Genomic DNA, 19,858 nt, shown 5'->3' on the forward strand with positions numbered 1-19,858 from the left:
AATGAATATATAAAGAAGATATGGTGTGTGTGTATTAATATTTTATCTATATCTATCTATCTAGATCTATATAATGGGATATTATTCAGTCATAAAAAAGAAGGAAGTCTTGCCAATTGCAATGACGTGGGTATAGCTAGAGAGTATATTCCTAAATGAAATAAGTCTGAGAAAGACAAATACCACATGATCTTGCTCATATGTGTGGAATTTAAGAAAGAAAACAAACGAGCAAAGGAAAAAAAAGTGTGACAAACCAAGAAACAGACTATTAATTATAGAGAACAAACTGATGGTTACCAGAGGGGGTAGTGTGGGGGGATTGGTGAAATAGGGCTTGGGATTAAAGAATATACCTATCATGATGAAAATAAAGTAAAATGAAATAATATGTTCAAAATGGGGTAAAGAGATTAGTTTCAAAATAACTGCACTGCAGGACCTAAATGCTGGACTTAGGTAATCAAGACTAAATAAAGGCCAAGCATCACCTCATTGTTATAGTTCAATCATAAGTCGGGGCTATGGGAGCACCTTACTGAACAAAACAGATGTGTTTTGGAAAGTTGGAAAGTTTGGAAAGTTTTACAAATCAAATATTTACATTTTAAATATGTTAGGAGAGTTTAGTAATTAAAGGTATCCTGAAATGAATCTTTCATAATGTTAATGCAAACAAAACAAATATAAACTAATTATATTATGATTAACCACCAATAAAAATAATAGCTAAAGAAACATTTGACAGAATTCAACATCTGTTCATGATAAAAACTTTCAACAAATTAGGTATAGAAGGAATGTACCTCAACATAATTAAGGCAATATGTGACAGCCCACAGCTAAGATCGTACTCAGTGGTGAAAGTTCCAAAGCTTTCCTTCTAAAATCAAGAACAAGACAAATGTGTCCACTTAATACTGCTATTTAGCATTGTACTGGAATCCCTAGCCAGATTAATTAGGTAAGAAAAAGAAATTAAAAGCATTAGAATCAGAAAGAAAGTAGTAGAATCATCTCTGTTTGATTTTATATATAGAAAATCCTAAAGACTTCATCAGAAAAATGTGGGGTAATGGGTAAAAGAAATAGGTGAAGGGGATAAACAGTTAAAAAAAAAACAAAAAGATTATCTGGAAAAGAAATAAAGAAAATGATTTTATTTACATTATTTACAGGAGCATCATAACAAAAGTATTTAGGAATAAAATTAACCAAGATGGTCAAAGACTTATACTCTGAAAACTATAAGGCATTGATGAAAGAAATTGAAGATTACACAAATAAATGGAAAGATACAGTTCTCTTGGATTGGAAGAATTAATATTGTTAAAATGTCCATACTACCCAAGGCAGTCTACAAATTGAAAGCAATCCCTATCAAAATACCATCAGCATCTTTTACAGGCTAGAACAAATAATCTTAAAATTTGTATGAAACCACAAAAGACCTTGAATAGTCAAAGCAGTCTTGAGAAAGAAGAACAAAGCTAGAGGCATCATACTCCCTGATTTCAAATTATACTACAAAGATGTAGTAATCAAAACAGTATGGTACTGGCATAAAAACAGATATATCGATCAGTGGAATAGAATAGCAAGCCCAGAAATAAACCCAGGCTTATGTTGTCAATTAATCTAAGATAAAGGAGGCAAGAATATACAGTAGGGATAAGACAGTCTGGAGTTGGGAAAGCTAGATATTCACTTGTAAAAGAATGAGAGTAGGTTCCAATCTTACACATTCACAAAAGTTAACTTGAAATGGATTAGACTGAAATGTAAGACCTGAAACCATAAAATTCCTAGAAGAAAACATAAAGAAAAAGCTTCTTGATGGGGTCTTTGCTATGACACCAAAGGACAAACAACAACATAAAAAAAAAATCAACAAGAGGGACTGTATCAAACTAAAATTCTTGTGCACAGCCAAAGAAACAGTCAACAAAATGAAAAGGCAACCTATGGAATGGGAGGAAATACTTGCAAATCATGTATCTGGTAAGGGGTTAATAGCCAAAACATATAAACAACTCTGACAACTCAATAGCAAAGCAAACAAACAAAAACCCTCAAATAATCCAATTAAAAATGGGCAAAAGGCTTGAATCAACATTTTTCCAAAGACGATATTAAAATGGCCAAGAGGTACATGAAACTTGCTTAACATCACTAACCATAAGGGAAATGCAATTAAAACCACAATGAGATATTCCCTCAGTTAGAATGGCTTTCATAAAAAGGACAAGATGACAAATGCTGGCGAGGATGTGGAGAAAAAGGAACTTTTGTACACTGTTGGTAGGAATGTAAATTGGTGCCAGTTACTGTGGAAAATAGAATGGAGGTCCCTCAAAAAATTAAAAATAGAATTACCTTATGATCCAGCAATTCCACATCTGGGAATTAATTATCCAAAGGAAATTAAGCCACTATGTTGAAGAGATATCTGCACTCCTGTGTTCACTGCAGCATTATATATAATAGCCAAGACATGGAAACAACTTAATTGTCCATTGATAGATGAATGGATAAAAAAGTTGTGGTATATATATGGTACACACACACACACATATACACATATATACATACATACTGGGATACTATTCAGCCATAAAATACAAGGATATTCTGCCATTTGTGACAACGTGAATGGATCTTTATGGTATCATGCTAAGTGAAATAAAGACATACTGTATGATCTCACTTATATGTGGAACCTAAAAAAGAAACTCCTAGGAAAGGTAATTGGATTTGTGGGGGTTGGGGTAATTGAATGAAGGTAATCAAAACGTACAAACTTCCAGTTATAAGATAAATAAAAACTGAGGGCATAATGTAAATATGATGACTGTGATTAGCATGGCTATGTGGTATATTTGAAAGTTGCCAAGAGAATAGATCCTATCCTTAAACTCACATAGTGTTGTGTGTCAATTATATCTCAATAAAACTGAAGGGAAAAAATCTCTTGGGTAGTGGAATTGAAAAAAAAAAAAGAAAAGAAAAGAAAGAAAAAACAAAAAAAGAAAAGAAATATTCAACAGGCACTGAACACATTCTCCTATTGGCCTTAGGTTTGATGCCTTCCTCTCGTGTCCAGGCTGGCTTGGAGCACTGGTCCCTAACTTATATCACTCAGATCTCTGCCCACTTCCCTATCAAGTACTCTGATTAATTTGGTTTATCTTTTATTCTGTCTTTCTAGCTGAATCCTTCAAGGAATTTGCTGAATTGCTCAACGAAGTAGAAAATGAGAGGATGATGATGGTAGGTCACTAACACTGGGGCTTGAACTGGTATCTTGGCTGATATTGGGGATTTTTCTGTCCTCATTCATTGGATTGATACTCTGTTGTTTCAGTGTCTGTCTCATGGCTGTTTAGAACAGTAAAGATATTTAGGAAGTAGATCTGGTTATTCTATTTTAAGCTTTTACCCTGGGAGTTTCGCATTAGGTAGAAATTAGTGTGGAAATTCCATTTCTGTTCATATCAGCAAGAAGCGGTTTCAAAGGACATTAAACTGGGCTATTGAACATGTGGAAAGAAATTGTGGCCCTTATTGTCCTTAAATTACTCATTTATTTTTCTGTTTCTCTGCTTATAGAAATAAATAATACAGACTTTATTTATATTTGACATATAATTGTTTTATTTAAATCTCTCTGTAGACTTCTCCTTATATTTAAAGTTTATTTCTTAAAATAATAGATTTATTTTTTAGAGCAGTTTTAGTTTTACGAAAACACTGAGTGGAAAGTACAGAGAGATTTCACAGAACCCCTTTCTTCTGTTTTGATTACTGTAGCTTTGTAGTAAGACTTAATGTTAGGTATGAAATTTAGAATCAATTTGTCAGTACCCACAAAATAAATTGATGGGATTTTGATCAGGATTATGTTGAATCTATAGAACAAGTTGGGATAAACTGACATCCTAAGAATATTGTCTTCCTATTTATGAACATGGATTATCTCTCCATTTATTAAACCCTTCTTTGATTTCTTTCATCAGAGTTTTGTAGTTTCCTTACATAGATCTTATATTTCATTTTTTTTTTTTTTTGGTGAACTCTATTTAGCAGCTTAAAAAATAATCTTTTTGTGTGGTCCCTAGACCTGCTGCACCAATGTCTCTTAGGAAATTGTTAGAAATGCAGGTCCTCGGCCCCACCCCAGACCTATTTGGACTTAAATGTAGAAGTACCTAAGTTGGTCAATATTTCTTTTTATTAGGGGTGTGAAGGTAATGTTGGAACTTTGTAGAGGGTGATGAGAGATCTACCTTCCCTTTCTTGATAGGATGATTTCCTGTGGGCAGTTCAGTTTTGTTAAGTCTATTTATTCAATAGCCAGAGTTCTTTAATCTGTCATTACTCATCCTTTTCAACAGTATGATACTGGCTTCTGAGAATCCTGCTGCCATTTCATCTAGGCTCCTAGAGAAGTAGAATTGAAGGCAGGACTTGGATGTAGGGGAAGTAGAGACTTAGGTTCTAATAATGGCAGTGCTACTAATTGTTGATTTCAAACAAATGGTATTTCGCTGTCTTTCTTTTTTCATATGTATAATGAGGAAAATAACCCCCACCTCCCAAGGTGGTTGTAAGAACTCCAAATGATATAATGAATATGAAAGTCTTCTATAAATAGCAAAAAAATACTTATTAAGTGAGTGTTCTTTGTAGTTAACTTTTGTTACTTCCAAGATTCTGCTTATGGAAATTTGACTTGGGAATTTTCTTAGTTTAAGAGACTTGCTTCTAAGGATATTAAGGAGAGACCAATATGGGTAGTTTCTTTGGAGTCTGGTAGATGGCCACCCTAGCTAATCTACACTCTGCTAAATGTTTTCTTCTGCCTGAAGAATTTGTGGACTGCTGCCAATGTTGATCTCAAAGGCATTCAACTCCATTTCATTCATGTACCACTAGAAAGCTCAGCTATACTTCTCTTCAGCCCTAGTTGTTTCCTTTTTTTTTTCCCTTGAGATCATGAGTGACTTTAATCAAGAAAGCATTTCTTTTTTTATTATTATGTTATGTTAATCACCATACATTACATCATTAGTTTTTGATGTCGTGTTCCATGATTCATTGTTTGTGTATAACATCCAGTGCTCCATGCAGAACGTGCCCTCCTTAATGCCCATCACCAGGCTAACCCATTCCCCCACCCCCCTCCCCTCTAGAACCCTCAGTTTGTTTTTCAGAGTACATAGTCTCATGGTTCGTCCCCCCCTCCGATTTCCCCCCCTTCATCCTTGCCCTCCAATCACAGACCTGTACCTCGGTACCTAGTTGTTTCTTGATCTCTTTTATTTACCCAATTACAAAGCTCTAAAATATGAAAGTAGGACTCATCTTTTGAGACATTGTTTTTCTCACCCTTCTTGCTGGCTTTTTTCCACAGGAGTGACTCATTTTCTTCTGTCTCTCATTATGTTGTGCCTCTTTGTCCCCACAACTCTTCAATCATGTATTGAGTGTTGGCTCCCCATTTCCCGTTTAATTTTAGGAATGCTGTGAAGGTTAGGCTCAATGAGGGCCTTTCACAACATGCCAGGAATTCATTGCTTCACTGCACCTCTCCCTTTTCCTAGAACTGTGGTAAAAGGACTTCTTACCCCACTATGGATAATATGGGAGGTGTTAAATAGCTTCTTTTCCTTTCTATAAGAAGAGGCCAAAAGAAGCTTTAGAAGAGGAAGTTCACAGCTCTAGCCTGTGATAATTGCAAATGTCTAGTCATTCTTGTAAATGAACTTAAATTGTGGAAGGAATTATGGAGGAAAGTTTTGAAGAGGGGCATTCCAACTGTGATGTTCTTAAATAGTACCCTGTGGGATATTGTATTACCTCAGAAGTTGGCCTTGAAAAGTTTGGATAACAGATTTCCTGTATGATTAACGTTTTGCTTGCCTAGGTGCCTTTCTGACTCTGAAGGCGACCCTGTTAACAATGTGCAAGGTCTGTCTTTGAGGACTGCGAAGAATGACCTAAAGAGACCCATACTATTTCAAGCAGTATATCCTCAATGACTTCTTTTGGTAATTAGTTATCCCATCAAAGATTCATGAACAATCCTACACTGCTGGTTTGAGTACCATCTCTAATCTGCTAAATGCCCTACCTAGTGTTAATTGGGATTCATACAATAGGAACCTGATTAGCTAAACTCACTAATGTGTTGTTTAGAGTGTCACTTATCATGCTGGGGGTTCTACCCTGGGATAGCAGGTAGGAACTTTTCTGCTAGAGAGCTTATGAAATGGGTGTAGTGATCAGAAAGGGGAATAAAGATCATGTTTAATTAAAAGGGCTTTTTTTGAGTAGTTGCTAGACTTCTAAGAGATTTGAGGATAAAACGAAATAAAAAAAAAGTCAAGCTTCAGTGTGATCTTTTCCTACATCTCTAGCTCTGTGTTCTGGCAGAAAGTATTATAATAACCAATGAGTGTCAAAGAGAGGAAATGCTCAGCGTATTTATTTGTGTTGTAGGAGACTGGTAGCAGTATTATAATCAATGTGATCAAGTGAGAACTATGGCGTCCAATTTCAGTGAATCATGTGCTAGTTTTCTTGACAGAGACAGGGCCAAACATACAAAAAGCAGTGGCCTTATGGACCTGTGTAAGAAGTTGCTGGCACACCTGCTTATACAAGAAAATCCCCTTTGAAGCATAAAAACTGGCAACTGTACCATTCTTGGGTTGCCTGTGCATGCAAGGGCTCAGCTGAAAGTCCATATAGAAGTTTGACACATACTACTCTCCTTAGAAATGGCATGTTCACTTCGTATTCAAAGGCAAACTTCTTCAATGTGTCCCAGGTAACCACTTTTTGTGTGTTACCTTTGTGAAAGTGGAAATAGGTTTTCTAATTATCTGTTGCTGCACAACAACCTATTCCAAAATGTAGTGGCTTAAACTAAAACCATTTAATTTTATCTCATTATGTTGTGGGTCAGGAATTCAGATAGGGATCAGCTGGGTAATTTTTCTGCTTCATGTGGTAGTATTCACCTGGGAGGTGGGTTGAGGTGGAGAGTCCAAAGCAGTCCAAAGCTTTGCTCACCTATCAAGCATCTTAGTGGAATGGCTGGGAGGCTGGGCTCAGCTGGACTTTTGATCAGAAAGTGTATATTTGGCCTCTCTCGGTAGGTAGTCTCAGGATGGTCCAGCTTCCTATAGGGTAGCTCAGGGCACCCCAGGGGAAGTGTTCCAAGAGACCCAGGTGGAAGTTGCTGGCCTTTTATGACCTAGTCTGAGAAGTCACATAGTGTCACTTCTGCTATACTCTATTGGTTCAAAGAAGTAATAAACCCTGTCATATTTAAGGTAGAGGGGACAGCGACCTCACCTCTCAGTGGGGAAAGTATCACAAAATTTGTGGCCATGTTTTAAAACTTGCACAAAAGGAGAGAAGAAAAATGACTCTCTGTACTGGATCTATGACATTAATGACATAATTTGTTTCCAGGTATGTACACAAAGTTGATTATCACATATCTCACAGTCCATAGAACTATAGAGTGTGTTGGGCAAGAGAGATGTGCTAATACTTTTTTTAAAATTTAAATTCTATTAGCATACAGTACATCATCAGTTTCTGATGTCATGTTCAATGATTCATCAGTCATGTATAACACCCAATGCTCATCCCATCATGTGCCCTCTTAACTGAGCTAGTACTTTTAATAAAAGAATTCTTTTTTTTAAATATCTTTTATTTATTTATTTATTTATTTATTTATTTATTTATTTATTCATTCATTCATTTGAGACACAGAGATACAGAGAGAGAGAGAGAGAGAGAGCATGAGCAGGGAGAGAGGCAGAGGGAGAGGGAGAAGCAGGCTCCTCGCTGAGCCAGGAGCCCGATGCGGGGCTCGATCCCAGGACCCTGGGATCATGACCTGAGCCGAAGGCAGATGCTTAACCATCTGAGCCACTCAGGTGCCCCTAATAAAAGAATTCTTATTTTTGATCAAGGAGAATCACTGATGTCCTTATTTTTGGTACTAGGGCTTCTGGTAGAGCTTGATTAGATGAGAGTTTGGCCATTTAGTTGAACTCTGAATCATACCTGGACGCAAAACAGGAGACCCAAAGTGCCTGCAGGACACAGATTAAAAAATATGTACTAATGCGCCAACCCCAAATGCCCATGCATTTTGGTGGTAGTTTAAAAACTGCTTCTTGGGATGCCTGGATGGCTCAGTCATTAAGCGTCTGCCTTCGGCTCAGGTAACGATCCCAGGTCCTGGGATCGAGCTCCGCATTGGGCTCCCTGCTCGGCGGGAAGCCTGCTTCTCCCTCTCCCACTCCCCCTGCTTGTGTTCCCTCTCTCGCTGTCTCTCTCTCTGTGTCAAATAAATAAATAAATAAAAGTCTTTAAAAACTGCCTCTTAATCTGGAGAATACAGGACTGGTCAAAACTGGCTTTCTACTGTTTTTTTCTACTTTTGTTATGAAGATATATCTTGTCTTACTGACACTTTATGTCTCATTTGACAAAGAAGGCAGTACCTCATTTCCCTGTCTTATCTCAAAATTAGTGCAATGGGTCCTAAAATCTAGCCCTTCAGATGTATTCTCTTAGGTCCTCCATTAATGTACAGCTGATTCACACCACTGAAGAAAACAAACCCCACTTGTTGCCTTGGATAGATGCAATCTTTCAAGAGGTTTATATGAACACAAATCTTTGTATATCTCTGCCTGCCCACTGAGCAAGGGGTCCAGTTTGCAAATGGTGTTTTTATATCTCTAGAACCATATTAATGTCAATATTTTTCATTCTTGGACAGGCTGTTTTTATCAGCTTTGGAGCTGATGCCTACATTTGTAGGTAATTTGAAGGCCTGATCCAGTGCTCTCTGTGATGCTGTAATATACTCCTAAGTTCTGAAGAAAATGTTCTGATTTTTATGACACTCCCTGGCAGGACCGGAAATAGTTTATCCTGGGATTTATCCTGATGCTATTACTGCTAAATCATTTGCCTCCCATGAAATGGTTTGCACTTGGTGCAATTGGTATTTTCAAACATTTTCCATTCTCTTTCTCTTTTCCACATATACTTCAGGCCCCCTGTATCTGTTTCTGGACATGACTATAGATACTTATTGATTAAAAACTCAGATCAGACTACCAGTAAGTTACAGAGAAATGCCCCTAATGTCGCTTCTCTCATTTCCTCTCAAAACATTTGATTTTAAGAGACCAGTATGGGAAAAAAAGACAGTAACAACAATGAAAAAAACCCGCAAATCAATTTACATTTTGCAGGTTGATGTATTACAGGGTAATGCCTTAGTAACAAGGAAACTGAATCTGAACCTTTCTAATCTGAAAGTTGTTTTGTGTGTTCTTTCTTTTTTTCTAGGTACACAATGCTAGTGATTTGCTGATTAAACCCCTGGAAAATTTTCGGAAGGAGCAAATAGGCTTTACCAAGGTACATTTTCTCCAAATGTATAAGATATTTTTTATACCTGAGTAGTTTGGGCTACCACTCTTCACTCTTTAGGGGTGAGGAGGGTTCATATATATACGAAAATTCATTCAAAAAAGTGAGAAAATCTGAAATTGGCTCCTGGCTATGTTTCCAACGAGCTGTGCAACTGTGGACAAGTTTCTTCTCTTTTTGGAGCTTCAGTTTCTCCATCTGGAAAATGAGGAGCTTGATAATAGGCATTATTTAAAGGGCACTTACTATGTGCTTGCTAAGCACTGGGCTACATGCTTTACATTCATTCTCTAATCACAACAGTTGTGTGAGGTTCTGGTATTTTCCACATTTTACAAATGAGGCAGCTGAGGTTTGGGCAAGATAAAAAAAACCTGACCAAAGTTGTATAGTTAGGGACAGTAGCCAGCATTTAGACTTTAGGATTTCTTTTAGCTTTAAATCCCACATTCTTTCCATTAAGCCCTACTATGTAGATATTTGCTGTCCAATATGGTATCCATAGCTATATAAATAAAATAAAATTAGCAACTCAGTTTCTCAGTCATGCTAGTCACATTTCAAGTGCTTGGTACCTACATGTGGCTACTAGCTACTGTGTTGGATTGCACAGACATAGAACATTTCCGTCATTGTAGAAATTTCTACTGGACAGCACTGTGCCAGATAATCTCAGATTATTTCCAGCTTGATCACTCATGGATCTGGCTCCCCAGTGTCTCATAAAGAGGTACGAAAAATTGTTAAATTTCTTCTTTTCAGCTAAGAATAGACCTATTTTTTGAACTCCAGTATGTATGCAACATGTAACCTAGATAGTCTTCCAGACCTAAATGTAGCGTCTTGACTAAGCATCTGGTCCTAAAAAGGATTGAGAACACACCATCTGGTTATTATCTGGAATATTGTGACAGCAAGCAGTTTGGATTGAAGATAGCAAGTTGAGAGAGGAAAGAGGAAAGACGAGATTAGTGGATGTGATGTCACTGTTGGATGTCATCAGTCAGCTTGACCTGGGTATTATTTGAATGACTGCCATTCAGGCTAACTGAGTTAATATGGATAGCCCAGCAATTCTGGATTCTACTTGATATATCTGGAATCTCATTAATGTAAGTACTTAATTGGGAAAATATATAATTGAAGGAGGGAAGAACCTTTAAAATCATAAGTGTGGTATGAAAATAGTTAAGTGATATGACAGTTGTTACATAACAATGAATCTTTATGAAGAAGGACAGATAATGTGAAAATCTTCACATAGTCTACTTTCACTCCTGGATGAGATTAGGAAAAAGGAAAGTAAGAATATGCTGCAGTGGTTGATTGACCTCATGTCATCTGAGGGAAAGGAAACAAATATCTATTATATATTTCCTATGTCCCAGGCCTGTGCTGAGGATTTTACATGTGTTGTCTTCCTTAATTCTTACAGCAAACCTATGAAGTAGGATGTATAATATCCATTATCTCAATGAAGAAACTGAGACTCAGAAAGGTTATATTCTTATATTCCTATCGGTCTTTTTTTTTTTTTTCCTACTTCCTTACCATAGGGTCAACTTGTACACCTAAAAGGCGAGTGACCAACTCTCAGGGTGAGGGCTGTTTTCAAGAAACTATCTAGAATTATCCTGGTAGTAAGTAAAATTTAGGGTAATAGAAAGAGCAGTGAACTAAGGACTAGAAAATGCAGGTTCCCGTCTACCCCTGTGTTTTCAAATTATTGCCTATCAGTTCCAACACTTCTCAATACCTATTCTGTGAAAATGGATGGAATTCCTTTAAGCATCTCTCCTTTACAATGATCAAGCTGTAAAGCTTTCTCAGGAGATGGTGCTGGAGGGATATTGCAGGAGGAAGGGGCTCTCCTGAAGTTTCCAACTGCTGCAAAGTGGGGGTCAGTAGAGAGGGAGTGAGCTATCTGGTGGGGGCTCTGACCCAGCCACACATCTAGAATACATGGCCCCTCAGTGCCTTTGAAGCCTCTGCCTGGCCTGGCGATAACTTATCTGCGGATCTCTCAATTTAGGTCTCTCCCTGAAGGCCTCCCCACTCATTCTGTCCCCCAGCTCCCCTCTGTAGGCCCCACACCTCTCCCACCTGCTGACTGAAGGTTTATAACAGAGCTGCTGCTCCCTGCTTCCTCTGCAAGCCCCCATACAGCCTGCTTGCTCCTTAGGGGGTTCCTACTGAGGCAGGCTGGTCCTGCAAAGCTTATTGGTAACCTAAAAGGTTCCCATTCTCTCTCTATTCCTACTCCACTAGTTGCTGCTTGCTTCCCCACCTACACTCTGGAGAGTTGCCTCCTGCTTACCTAGTGACTCTAGAACACCAGGCCAAACCAATTTAAGCTAACTTCTCTGCTTAAATTACACCTTTTCCAATGAGTTTGGAGCCCCTTCCAAATTTGCCCTTCCATGGGTACCCTCCCTCAGCCTCAGGGTACTGTAAAGAATTTCCTTATATATTATAGTTAGTTTTTTTTTCTTTTAGTTTAATACGTTTGGAGTTTAATAAATCTATATAGTGGTTTTTATCTTTTGATTGGGCCCAGACTGATACACCCAGCACTGCTGCTAGTTGGCTCTGTGACTTAACTGGTAGTGGAAAATGCTTTGCTAGGCCCTTACAAATATAGATGTATGTTCTCATTTGAACCTTGTAAAGTAGAACTTATTGTCCTTTTTTACTGATGAGGACACTAAGATTCAGTGAGGTGTAGTGTTAAAGTCATTCAACCAGGAAGTGGCAGAGCTTGGATTTGAATTCATTTCTCTCGATTGTAAGTCTGGGGGAGAAAAAAAAAAAGCCTTGAATTCCAGGTCGCAGGTCCAGATGGAGCTGCTGCAGGTACATATCTTGGTAATACTCCATGGAAAAATTTAATGGTTAAAATGAAGGGTTCCTTGGGGCACCTGGCTGGCTCTGTTGGTAGAGCATGTGACCCTCGATCTTGGGGTCATGATTTCAAGCCCCATGTTGGACATAGAGATTACTTTGAAAAAGGGGGGGGAGGAATTCCCTGTTACCCATCCACTAAGCATGGCCTGCTAAGAGGGACAATGCTAAGTTGATGTCTTCTGCTTTTAGAGGGCAACATACACCACAAGTGGATGTGCTACTTCAATTTGCCAAGTAACCCAAAAGCTTTGAGCCTAGAGGAAAAGCAAAACAAAAACTTTTGCAGCAGGGTAGGGTCCAACTTAGTCTGCCTGCATGTTCTGAGAAATAACTCCAATTTTTTATGCTCCAGTTCAAGGAGTCACCTTTTTTAATAAAGGCCAACTCACATGTCCAGTATTTCATAAAAAATGATGCAATTCTCCATGTAAATATGGTTAGCAGAAATTATGCAAGTAGTATGAAAAGTAGGCCATTATTTTTTCCCACAAGGATCCCAAAGGAAAAAAAAAGATAGCACTTCTCTCTTGGCCTCAGTTTTCTCATATGTACAACAAAACCAATGGACAAATAATCCTTAATCTAATCTGTGTGAGATTCTAAGGGTAATTAACTAAAAGTGCATCTGTTCAGTAGTAGAAATTGGCTAGTCAGAATTTACTGTGCTGTAAATGTAAAATATGTGCTAGATTTTGAAGATGGTGTGAAAAATGTAAAATATCATTAATATTTTATATTGATCACATGTTGAATGGTATTTTCGATATAGTGGGTAAAATAAGATATATCATTGAAATTAATTTCACCTGTTTCTTTTTCCTTTTCTTAATATGATTACTAGAAAGGTAAAAATTATAGATATGGCTTGCATTAGATTTCTATTTGGTAACACTGAACTAAACAATGTAAGTACAGTTGAATTATTTGTTTAATAACTAGAGGTTTGTACTTCTTGATTCCCTTTATCCATTTTACCCATCCCCCCCACCCAGCTCCCCTCTGGCAACAACCAGTTTGTTCTCTGTATTTAAGAGTTTCTTTTTGGGTTTGTTTGTTTGTTTCTTCGTTTGATCATTTGTTTTGTTTTTTAGATTGCACATGTAAGTGAAATCATATAGTACTTGTGTTTTTCTGACCTTATTTCATGTAATACCCTCTACATCCATCTATGTTGTCACAAATGGCAAGATCTCATTCTTTTTTATTGCTGAGTAATATATACCACATCTTATTTACCCATTCATCTATCAGTGGACACTTGGGTTGCTTTCATACCTTGGTTATTATAAATAATGCTGTTGTAAATACAGGGCTGTATATATCTTCTTGAATTAGTGCTGTTTTTTCCTTTGGGTAAACACCCAGTAGTGGGATTACTGGATCATGTGTTATTTCTATTTTTGATTTTTTGAGGAACCTCCATACTGTTTTCCACAGTGGCTGCACCAGCTTACAGTCCCAGCAGCAATGCAAGAGGGTTCCCCTTTCTTTCTCTGCATGCTTGCCAACACCTGTTGTTCCCTGTGTTGCTGATTTTAGCCTTCCTGACAGGTGTGAGGTGGTATCTCATCCTGGTTTTGATTTGCATTTCCCTGATGATGAGTGATGTTAAGCATCTTTTCTTGTGACTATTGGACAACTAGATGTCTTCTTTGGAAAAATGTCTGTTCAGGTCCTCTGTCCATTTTTTAATTGAATATTTGCTTGTTGATATTGAGTTGTACAAGTTCTGTATATATTTTGAATACTAACTCCTTATCAGATATACTATTTGCAAGTATCTTCTCTCATTCAGTAGGTTGTCTTTCATTTTGTTGATAGTTTCCTTTGTTGTGCAGTTTTTTATTTTGGTGTAGTCCCAATATTTTATTTTATTTTAGTGTTCAGTAATTTATCAATTGTGCATAATAACACCCAGTGCTCATCACAACACATGCCCTCCTTAATGCTCATCACCCATACCCCATCCCCCCACCCATCTCCCCTCCAGCAATCCCCAGTTTGTTTCCCAGAGTTAAGAGTCTCTCATAGTTTGTCTCCCTCTCTGATGATTTTCAGTTTTCCTGCCCTTCCCCTATGATCCTCTGCACTGTGTCTTATGTTCCAAATATGAGTGAAACCATATCATAATTGTCTTTCTCTTATTGACTTATTTTGCTCAGCATAATAGCCTCTAGTTCATCCACATTGATGTAAATGGTGATGGCTGAGTAATATTCCATTGTGTGTGTGTATGTATATACACACACCACATCTTCTTTTTCTTTTTTTCTTAAGTTCAGTTAGCCAACTTATAGTCCATCATTAGTTTTTGATGTAGTGTTCAATGATTCATTAGTTGCATATAACACCCAGTGCTCATTGGATCACGTGCCCTCCTTAATGTCCATCACCCAGTTACCCATCCCCCCACCCCCTTCCCTTCTGCAACCCTCAGTTTATTTCCCAGAGTCCAGAGTCTCTCATGGTTTGTCTCCCTCTCTGATTTCTTCCCATTCAGGTTTCTTTCCCTTCCCCTGTGGTCCTCTGTGCTATTCCTTATGTTCCACATATGAGTGAAACCATATGATAATTGTCTTTCTCTGCTTGACTTATTTCGCTTAGCATAATCCCCTCCAGTTCCATCCATGTCGATGCAAATGGTAGGTATTCATCCTTTCTGATGGCTGAGTAATATTCCATTGTATATATGGACCACATCTTCTTGATCCATTCATCTGTCGTTGGACATCTTGGCTCTTTCCACAATTTGGCTATTGTGGAAAGCCATTGGACATTGCTGCTATGAACATTGGGGTGCAGATGTCCCTTCAGATCACTACATTTGTATCTTTGGGGTAAATACCTAGTAGTGTAATTGCTGGGTCATAGGGTAGCTCTATTTTTAACTTCTTTTTTTTTAAAGATTTTATTTTTTATTTATTTGACAGAGAGAGACACAGCGAGAGAGGGAACACAAGCAGAGGGAGTGGGAGAGGGAGAAGCAGGCCTCCCCACTGAGCAGGGAGCCCGATGTGGGGCTCGATCCCAGGACCCCAGGATCATGACCTGAGCCACCCAGGCGCCCCTCTATTTTTAACTTGTTGAGGAACCTCCATACTGTTTTCCAGAGTGGCTATACCAGCTTGCCTTCCCACCAACAGTGTAAGAGGGTTCCCTTTTCTCCACATCCTCGCCAACATTTGGTGTTTCCTGTCTTGTTAATTTTAGCCATTCTGACTGGTGTGAGGTGGTATCTCATTGAGGTTTTGATTTGTATTTCCCTGATGCCAAGTGATGTGTAACACTTTTCATGTGTCTGTTGGCCATTTGTATGTCTTCTTTGGAGAAACGTCTGTTCATGTTTTCTGCCCATTTCTTCACTGGATTATTTGCTTTTTTGGGTGTTGAGTTTGATACGTTCTTTACAGATCTTGGATACTAGCCCTTTATCTGATACGTCATTTGCAAATATCTTCTGTCATTCCATAGGTTGCTTTTTAGTTTTGTTGACTGTTTCCTTTGCTGTGCAGAAGCTTTTTATCTTGATGAAGTCCCAGTAGTTCATTTTTGCTTTTGTTTCCCCACACAGAGAGCAGTCACCTGGTCCTGCATGTACCCGCGATGCCCCTCCTGGGGGAAGGCGGAGGGTTGCTGGGTCTCTGCCCCTTTCAGGGCCCTGCCCGCAGAGTGGTTGCTGGATAGTGCCGCAGTTTGGGATTTATGGTGAACGGAGCTGAGAGTCCCCTCTTGGGCTCACTGACTGCAACCAGTTTCCATGCTTCAGTGCTTGGGACCTCTGCTGGCTCAGGTATCCCTGTTCTTTCTGTGACTCCTGGGTTCCTGAGACCACTCACAGTGTCCCAGCTAGCATTCTTCCCTGCTTCTCCACTTGAGCATCTTTCAGGAAGGGATGTCTCTCACTGGAGCAGACTTCTAGAGGTTCCGATTTTGTGCTCCTGGGCTCTATCACTTTCCAGTAGCTGGCTTACAGAGGCTCCCTCCCCCCACCATTTATCTTCTGATATATCTCTTCAGATTCACTTTTCTGCACCTCTTACCTTGCAGAAAGTGGTCACTTTTCTGTTTGTAGAATTCTAGCAATTCTTTTCTTATATCCCAGGCTGAATTCATGGGTGTTCAGAATGGTTTGATAGTTATCTAGCTAAATTCAAGGGACCAGATGAAAGGAGTTCCCCTACTCTTCCACCATCTTGCCTCCCTCCCCCAGTAGTTTAATTTTGCTTTTGTTTTCCTTGCCTAAGGTGACATATCTAGGAAAATGTTGGCTGATGTCAAAGAGGTTATTGCCTATATTGTCTTATAGGAGATTTTTGGTTTCAGGTCTCACATTTAGGTCCAACTATTTACTTTTGGTAGAAAGCTTCTGCCATTTCATGGGTTCTCTGGATTCAGAATCAACAGGAAGGCAGCATTTGATGAAAATTCATATACACATAGATATAGAATTAATTAAATTAGTTAACATAAATAAAATTATTCGAATAGCACCTGGCATGTAATACATGTTAGTGTTTTCTGTTGTTGTTATCATCATCCTCATCATTATCATTGTTATTGGCAGTAAAACAGGGAGAATAGAACACTTTCCATAAAATTGTCCAATTGGTGATAGTCTTACTCTGATTAAAAATTCACAAGGAGAAAATTTAATGAGTGAGACAGGAAGATAAATACAGTGGCAATGAATGTTTCCCACGTGACTACTGGTACATGGAGAGGTTTCATGTCACTGGATCTCCAGATTTGTGTCTCTGGCTTTGCGGGGTGTTTGAGATGTCTTTTTGTCATAGGAAGTTAGAAAAGGGGAGGGGCAAATAATTGAGAGTGCTGGGAACTAAGAGGGGACATATTTGGAATAAACTCATCTTGTTGTTCAAAGAGGATTAGCCTCTTCAAATGATGCTGATGATAGTACCTCTTGAAATAATGAATATCTTGTGTGAAATCTGTGGAAAGTGTTGGAGCATGCATGGTGGGGATTGATGTGTAATATTCAAATGATACTCTTCTCCTGTGACTCCTGTAATAGATTTTGAGCTATTGGTTAGGGAATTTGCTGGGTAATGCAAGTTATAATGTTTGCAGAGTCCATTTGCAGACCAATGAACTCTGTTGTCAGTTCAACTTGGCTGACTTAGTCCCAGTGGACAGGCTCTTTCAATAATCAGAATCTCAAAAGGCCATTTTGTAACTGAGATATTTCACAAAGACAACAGTTTCTCTATCTGATTAGCCATTCTGTGATGTCTTGGACACTAGCTTTTGTTATACAATAGCTTCTAAATGCCTCAGATGGTTGGGTTCCCAAGCATAGAGTCATGGGCCAGATGATTTCACAGGTATCCTCTCCATCAGAGGATTTTTTTCCCAGGGGAAACTGTGCTGGTAGGGCTCCTAAATCCCTACTTTAGCCAGAGCAGTTTCTCTTGGATCTGTTTTATATACTGAACTTTTGGGGCAATATTTCTTTTAAAATAGGATTCTATTGGCTAAAAGGTTTGCAAACCACCTCTTTACGCTAAAACTCGATTGGTCTCTCTTTTCCAATTAAATAGGATATGTCTTCTAATCTCTGTATGGCAGTTGGGATACTTATGCAATTAGATGCATGTTTGTTTTCCTCAAATTTTAGTGTGTAATCTGCAGTGTGATCAGACTAATCCCATTTTACAACCCTTGAGTTTTGAGAAAAAAAGTGTTTATTTTTTCCACTGTAAAAATTGAACCTATATACAACACACACTTGCACAATAATTTAAAATAAAATAATACAATAAGATCTATTAAAAACTCAACAGTCTTCATTCTTTCCCCACTCCTCAAAGTCATATATTTTTAACCATTTGTATTCTTTTGGTAGTTGCTTTCATATTTAAAAAAATGCTTTTATTGCTACTGCATTATCCACTTAAGAAATTATTTATTTTGTCTTGCTATGAATAGAGGAAGTCATTGCTCAACACCTCTCTCTTTCCCTCCCCTTCTGTTGCTGGGTGGACTGGGGAGATCTCCAGACCCTGACGCCTCCTCCCAACCTATCTCTGGTTTGTTGCCAGAGGCTCTTTGTTTCATTGCAAGAAAGAATTCAAGGATGGATCAGACACAGTGGTTGAGTGGTACAAGTGGAAGAGTTTATTAAAGGGAGAGTACACTTTTGAGATCTGAGAGCTGGTGAGTTCAAGTGAGAGCTGTGCCTAAGCTAGCGTTTGAGGTCTCTATCTTTTATTAACAGTTATTAACTAAGGGGTAGAATATTTGTTATTTGTGGAGGGGATTTCTTTGGGAGCAGGGTTTCATGCCTTTTCGCTCTTACTTGGTCAGGCTCTCTGGCCTTCTTTGTCTAGGGCCTGTCTGGTGTGATCTGGCTTCCTTTGGCTTTGTTTTTGGAATACTGCCAAGACAGGTTTCTAACTTTCTTGATAATGGGCCGTGACTCCCACCTTACTGGCCTCCAGACATCCTGTTAAAGCCTAACTGTCTATTCTACCACTTCTAAGTTCTGATAACTATAACATCCTTTTACTTACCTCTGTTACTTTAAATAATATACTTAACCCCTATTTCTTACTCCATTACTCACTTTTGACTGTGGCTTTGTAAGATGGAGATATTAACACTTCTATCTTCCTTTACTGCCTCTAAACCCTCGACTCCTATCAACCACACCTTCACTTTTCACTGGTAGGGTTGATCACATTACTACTGGTTGATCACACTACTATTCTAGTCTGGAACCTTAATTAAATCTTGTTGGTGGTTATTATTAAGCTCATTTTATAGTGACAAATGCAAGTGACAAATCCAGGATTTGAACTCAAGTTTCTTGGCTCTGAGTCCATAAATTTTCACATTTCTTTTTTTTTTTAAGATTTTATTTATTTGACAGAGGGAAACACAGTGAGAGAGGGGACGCAAGCAGGGGGAGTGGGAAAGGGAGAAACAGGCTTCCCATGGAGTGGGGAGCCCAATGCGGGGCTCGATCCCAGGATCATGACCTGAGCTGAAGGCAGACGCTTAACAACTGAGCCACCCAGGCTCCCCAATTTTCACATTTTTCTATACTGGATTAATATGAGTATTAATTTCTGGTGGCTAGGATAGATCAAGGATGATCCCCTTCTTTACCCTTTTCTCCTAATTTCTTGTCTACTAGGCTTAGATAATTTTTGTCTACCTACTCTAGACTCCTATTTGGTTAACTCCTTCTATTCCTCTCACCTCTCAAAAGTCCTGGCACATGCAAATCTTGTGAGTAATTTCCCATGTGTATATTTTAGTTATCACTTGGTTAGCAGAACCCTTCCCACCACTATTCCCCTTCTCACCACCATTCAACCCCCCCAAGCCCCCTGCACCAAGGTCAAGGAAGGACAAACCAAACTCAGTCCAGTTCTGTTCATAATGGTTCTTTCATCCTGCATTGTAGAATGCCGGGCTGTCCATTGGAGATGGCAGAATAAAGACTTAGTCATCCACT

At 38.6% G+C, this 19,858-nt stretch overlaps 1 protein-coding gene across 6 annotated transcripts in view; it reads left to right on the top strand.

The window, feature by feature from the left end:
• The window catches only part of OPHN1 (oligophrenin 1), a 499,922-nt gene that overhangs the window by 196,602 nt on the left and 283,462 nt on the right, over positions 1–19,858 (top strand). For 5 of the 6 annotated variants that reach the window (XM_027608517.1, XM_027608512.1, XM_027608514.1 and 2 more), the window contains 2 exons: positions 3,209–3,270; positions 9,391–9,462. In XM_027608517.1, the coding sequence (XP_027464318.1) occupies positions 3,209–3,270; positions 9,391–9,462 (134 nt within the window). The remainder of the gene's footprint in view (positions 1–3,208; positions 3,271–9,390; positions 9,463–19,858) is intronic. The other variant, XM_027608515.1, reaches the window with a different exon arrangement.

Source organism: Zalophus californianus, chromosome X (genome assembly GCF_009762305.2).
Source record: "Zalophus californianus isolate mZalCal1 chromosome X, mZalCal1.pri.v2, whole genome shotgun sequence".
NCBI classification, from domain to species: domain Eukaryota; kingdom Metazoa; phylum Chordata; class Mammalia; order Carnivora; family Otariidae; genus Zalophus; species Zalophus californianus.